This window comes from Sinocyclocheilus rhinocerous, unplaced genomic scaffold (genome assembly GCF_001515625.1).
Source record: "Sinocyclocheilus rhinocerous isolate Xijiao unplaced genomic scaffold, SAMN03320098_v1.1 scaffold313, whole genome shotgun sequence".
Lineage (NCBI taxonomy): Eukaryota > Metazoa > Chordata > Actinopteri > Cypriniformes > Cyprinidae > Sinocyclocheilus > Sinocyclocheilus rhinocerous.
The window spans coordinates 131,320-137,570 of record NW_015627539.1 but is presented as its reverse complement, the minus strand read 5'-3'; the positions used below and the strand labels follow the sequence as shown (position 1 = coordinate 137,570).

The 6,251-nt window shown below is 37.1% G+C and overlaps 1 protein-coding gene across 1 annotated transcript; it reads left to right on the top strand.

Moving 5' to 3' along the window:
* The first annotated feature begins 1,383 nt into the window (after window positions 1–1,383).
* On the top strand, window positions 1,384–5,571 carry LOC107729546 (gastrula zinc finger protein XlCGF58.1-like). Its single transcript, XM_016540104.1, has 2 exons — window positions 1,384–1,732; window positions 3,351–5,571. Exons 1-2 carry the CDS (start codon window positions 1,588–1,590, stop codon window positions 5,375–5,377), a joined length of 2,172 nt encoding a protein of 723 aa, XP_016395590.1. The 5' UTR covers window positions 1,384–1,587; the 3' UTR covers window positions 5,378–5,571.
* The last annotated feature ends 680 nt before the right edge of the window (window positions 5,572–6,251 follow it).

Below are 6,251 nucleotides of genomic sequence, written 5' to 3'. Positions count from 1 at the left end.
GCTATATATATATATATAAACATTTCTGTCCCCCTCACTTCTGAAATGATGGCTACGCCCCTGGCCTCCTCGGTGACTGATAACTGAACTGCCTCCTCTCAACCTGCTCAACATTTTGAATTCACAATGAGCTCACATATTACTCACACTGTGAGTATCACACTATGAGAATGGTGTGTTGTCACTGTGACCATCGCATGATCTCACGTGTTGCCTGGGATGCTTACACATTACATCCTAAATTATAAAACTAAACCAAGATCAGTTAAAACATGGGTTCATCTTGAGCAGGGGTGCCCAATCCTGTTTCTGGAGATCAACCTTCCTGCAAAGTACAGCTCCAACCCTGATTAAACACACCAATTAATTAAGATCCTTAGAAGCGCTTGATAATTACAAACAGCTTTTGATGAGGGTTTGATTTGAACTCTGAAGGTAGGTAGATCTCCAGACTTTTTTTTAAATGAACAATATCAGTTTACAAACTCAAACGGTGAACAATAAAATGCATATGACAAAATATACACGTTTCCAATGACATCTCCATCATACATAAATGTCCGTGTGTGTGTATATATCTCTACATACAATAACAACAAACAAAACAAACATTCTTTAAACATTTCAGGGGGTTGCAAGGAAAAAAAAGGTACACAATCTTACCAGTCTTTGAAGGAAAAAGACTCATACATGGTTTTATACAATTTCCCAAGGGGTTGATTATCTTTGGATAAGTGTTTTAAAGATTCTAAGTATCTTTTACATTCATGCGATTTAAAGAGGGTTTACTGTTATTCCACTTACTTTTGTGTATATGATATTTCCCATTGTAATAATAATGTTTAACATCAATGATATATTTTTCTGCATAAACCAAAACCTGAAACAAATTTAGTGATGGAATATCAGTGTTGATATCAATATTTAGCCAGCTGTAAAGATCCTGCCAGAACTTCAATGTGACTGGACAAGAAAAAAATAAATGTTCAATGGTTTCAGGCTCTTCTAAACAAAAAACACAAGGATCTACTTCAAAACGGAATCTTTTCCGTAAAATTTCGGCAGCTGGATACACATTATTAATAATCCTAAACTGAATATCCTTCATTTTAGGTAGAATTGGCCATTTACAATAATTACAGAATTTGTTTTTAAATATTTCATTTTCAAATTGTGTAGGTGTATTGAAATCTGAAAATAACCTACATTTTAATACATTCCCTATTACTTTGTTCTTACATTTTTTTGTCCCCAATATATACTTCTCCAATCTTTAACTCAATCCAGACACAGACCTGGGCACCCCTGATCTAGAGATCTTGAATACAGAGTAAAAGGGCTGGTACAGCAGAGCATCGCCCCCTAGCGGTGAACCATCGAACTGTCGAAGCGTTTCGGACCAGTGTGTGACGCAGCAACGAGGCCTCGGTTCTGAAATCACGTGACTGGACCAGTGTGACACGCGCACCACCGCTTCGCATTCGAATGGAACCTTATTTAAGGAGAAAGCCAAGTCGGTGATTTAAAACCAAATCGGTTTTGGTTGTAGAACAGCTATTAGAGAATAGAGTGAACGAAACCTGATTGATGGAGACTGATGAAATGAGCGGCATCGAACATTTCCTGGTGATAAAGATGGAGCAGCATGAAAACAATCAGACCACAGAGACTCCAGATGTGCAGAAAACCTGCCAGTCCTCACCTATGCAAGATTGCAAGAACAAAAGGCAGTGTAAGTTGGTTAATTGTCAGTTGCAATGAATCAAATAAGTTAAAAGATTATGTTTATTCTATTAATTGTTGATCGTGACTAATGAAAAGTGGTGAACATCAAAAGATTTATGCCGAATTAGAAACATTGTCAGGCTACTCCAGATGTTTAAGTGTCCGCAATAGCTGGGAATATATAGACCAAGTATATATTTAAAATAACATAATAGAAAATATGCGATTTTTAGATTAGATAATTTGATAATTAAGATGATTAATTCTTGCTGGTAAAATTAACTAATGAGAAGTCTCATGAGAAATGTGCAAAATCAGGTAAAGTGGGCCATGTTTTTTTTTTGACAAATCATGTGCAGTATCATTAAATGTCTATGCACATAATGCTCAATTTTACTAAAGTGATTCAACTAAACTGAAGTTCTAATTTAAAAAAAATCTAATAATATTATAACACCACATTAAATATTATATTGTATTATTATATAACATCAATATCATAAAAGAAAAATACTTTTTAAAATGTATTTTTGTTGAATATGGCACCACAACAAATGATATGTGTAAAAAGTATGTTGATCAACTAACTGTACATTATCCTGTGTATTACATTGCTCTGGCTGCTCACATTAAAAATAAACAGGTGGGCATGAAATATTGATTTGCGTTTAAATTATTTAATAATCCTTTCTGTACATGATCTTAACACTTCTGCTAAGAAGAACAGATATTTCACTGTGACATAAAAAAATCAACCTAGCAACAAGTGTCACGATTATGTTCAGTTTAGTTCAGTTCCTGTCATGTCTGTTATGAGCGCTCATTAGTTACCATGGTTTCTGATTAGTTCATCCTTGTCCAGCTGTTCCTGTTTAGTTCCCTCATTTACCATGTGTATTTATAGTCCTGATTCTGTTCTGTTCTTTGTCAATTATTATATTGTGTTATGTGTGGTTGTACACCTGTATTCTCAGTAAAGTCTATTTGGAAGTATGAATCTTCATTTGCCGTCCTCATTCCTCGACAACAAGATGAACTCTGCAATTATATTACAGTAATATTAATACTGAAATATTCATTTTCGTTTGTATGAAACGAAGGAGTTTCAGTTCATAATGTGATGTGAGAGACATGAAAACATGCTGCCAAGTTGCCTTGGACAACAATGAATATATCAGAAGCCATGTTTGACCAATCAGATTTAAGAATGCAAGATAGTTATGTAATAACAATTTAAAACAGTTTCTTACTTCAGTTACTTGATGTACTCATGCCCATCCCAAGCTCTAGTCTTATTTAGTGACGATCTGGTTCAATAAAACAATTTATTCACAAGCTATGTAAACGTTCTTAGACTCTAAAAAAATGCTGGGTTGTTTCAACCCAACCGTTGGGTTAAATTTTTACATTAAATTTTTAACCCAAAAGTTGGGTTAGTCCATATTTGACCCAAAGTTGGGTTGAAACAACCAAGCATTTGTTAGAGTGTATACATATTTATTCTGTTAATTTTACTTTATTGTTTGGGGTGCACATCTATTACCGACCATTACTGTACAGCTATTGTCTCAACATTATTGCCCATGAAGTGATTTTTGACATTGATCTTTTAATGTTTATTTTAGATCTCAAGGAACTGAAAGAAGATTCTGTCGCATGCCATCAGCATGAGATGCATTTCATTCAACAAGCAAACCTTATGCAGCACATGAGCATTCACACTGGAGAGAAGCCGTTCATCTGCCCTCAGTGTGGAAAAACTTTCATATTTAAACAAAGCCTTGAGAGACACATCAGAATTCATACTGGAGAGAAACCTTTTTCCTGCTCTGAATGTGGGATGAGTTTCATAGAGAAACAAAAGCTTAATATTCACCTGAGAAATCACACTGGAGAGCAACCTTTCACCTGCCCTCAGTGTGGAAAGAGCTTCACATTTAAACAAAGCCTTGAGAGACACATGAGAATTCACACTGGGGAGAAGCCTTTCACCTGCTCCGAGTGTGGGATGAGTTTCATAGAGAAACAAAAGCTTAAAATTCACATGAGGATTCACACTGGAGAGAAACCTTTCAACTGCCCTCAATGTGGAAAGAGTTTTAGAGTAAACAGGAGCCTTAAGAGACACATGAGCATTCACACTGGAGAGAAACCTTTCGGATGTACCCAGTGTGCAAAGCGTTACACAGTGAAACAACACCTTGAGAATCACATGAGAATTCACACTGGAGAGAAACCTTATACTTGCTCGGAGTGTGGAAGCAGTTTCATGGAACAACGACAACTTATAATCCACATGAGGATTCATACTGGGGAGAAGCCTTTCACTTGCCCTCAATGTGGAAAGAGTTTCACACAACAAGGACAGTTGAAATGTCACATGAGAATTCACACTGGAGAGAAACCTTTTACTTGCACTCAATGTGGAAATTGTTTCACAGTGAAGAGTACCCTTGACAGTCACATGAGAATTCACACTGGAGAGAAGCCTTTCGGCTGCTTTCAGTGTGGGAAGAGTTTCATTCAACAAGGGCAACTTCAAATTCACATGAGCGTTCATACTGGAGACAAGCCTTTCATCTGCCCATACTGTATGAAGAGTTTCCCACTGAAGCATGGCCTTGAGAGACACATGAGAATTCACACTGGAGAAAAGCCTTTCAGCTGCTCTGAGTGTGGGATAAGCTTCAGAGAGAAACAAAAGCTTAATATTCATATGAGAATTCACACTGGAGAGAAACCATTCAGCTGTTCTGAGTGTGGAAAGAGTTTTACAGTGAACAGGAGCCTTAAGAGGCACGTGAGAATTCACACTGCAGAGAAACCATTCACCTGCACCCAGTGTGGAAAGAGTTTCATGGAACAAGGACACCTTGAAAGTCACATGGGAATTCACACTGGAGAAAAGCCTTTCGCCTGCTCTGAGTGTGGAAAGAGTTTCACAGTGAACAGAAACCTTAGGAGACACATGAGCATTCACACGGAAGAGAAGCCTTTCACTTGCCCTCAGTGTGGAAAGAGCTTCACAGAACACGGACAACTTAAAAGTCACATAACCATTCACACCGGAGAGAAGTCTTTCACCTGCTTAGAGTGTGGAAAGAGTTTCACAGTGAAACAAGGCCTTAAGAGACACAAGAGAATTCACATTGGAGAGAAGAATTTCACCTGCTCTGAGTGTGGAAAAAGTTTCATGCAGCAAGGACACCTTCAAAACCACATGCGAATTCATACTGGAGAGAAGCCTTTCATCTGCTCTGTGTGTGGAAAGTGTTTCACGATGAACATTACCCTTGAGAGGCACATGAAAATCCACACCGGAGAGAAGCCTTTCACCTGCTCTTATTGTATGACGAGTTTCACAGTGAAACAAGGCCTTGAGAGACACAAGAGAATTCACACTGGAGAGAAGCCATTCACCTGCTCTGAGTGTGGAAAGAGGTTCGTGCAACAAGGACACCTTCAAATTCACAAAAGATTTCACACTGGAGAGAAGCCTTTTATCTGCTCTGAATGTGGAAAGAGTTTCACAGTGAAACAAAGCCTTAAAATTCACATGAGAACTCACACTGGAGAGAAACTTTCCAACAGAGTGGAGGAATCTCCTCTACTGCCACCTGTGTGCATCATCCATCCAGATAATGTAAAGTGAGTCCTAGCGTACCCACCAGCTATTGGAGGAGAGTGATTAGTCAGTCTATTTAAATGATTTTGGCCAAGACTGATAAGAGACCAATGGATGCCAGCAAAAACACATTGTAAATAGAAGCATTTGATGCAATGAGAGTAGACCTAAATTAGGTTCTGTAACTAAAGCCATTATTGCAATTGAGTCATTTCCGATTTTTTCCCCCTGTGTATTTATTTATTTATTGTATATTTACTAATTTATCTTATACACATTTCATATATTTCTTTTATTTTATATATAGCTTTCATTTGTATTAATACCTTTTCTGATGCTGTATATAACCGTATATATGTATTTAAGATTCAATGATCATCTGTGCAAGGCAAATTAAATAAGTTGAACTATACTTTGGCATTGTGGTACAGTATTTTCAATTGCATAAATATATTTCACAGACATATTTACCAACATCCCTAAACTATATAGACAAAGAAAAAAGAGGATACACCCCCTCAACTACCTTCTGAGCTGCTGGTTAAAGTAACCCACTGCTGGTGTATCTGTGCCAAACTGGTTAAGAACTGGAGCATCAACATAATTTTGCATCACTGAGAGAAAACTACCTAACTGGAATCTTCCTAAATGAACTTTCTTATGGTCTTGTAGAGAAAAAAACTGCAGCTTCAAATTATACATTTTTCCCTACAAATGTACTGTTGGTTGCTTTGTAACTTTTAAGGTTTATATAAGTTAGTACTAAAGTTATGTCTGGTATGGTAGCTGGTCAAATGTAAACACACCGTGTTTAAAGGGGTCATATGATGTTGCTAAAAAGAACATTATTTTGTGTATTTGGTGTAATGCAATGTTTATGCGGTTTAAGGTTCAAAAAACA

Coding starts and splice junctions, on each gene's coding strand:
- LOC107729546 (XM_016540104.1), top strand. CDS start 1,588: ATGGAGACTGATGAAATGAGCGGCATCGAACATTTCCTGGTGATAAAG. Junction 1,733..3,350: donor TTGCAAGAACAAAAGGCAGT/GTAAGTTGGTTA, acceptor TGTTTATTTTAG/ATCTCAAGGAACTGAAAGAA.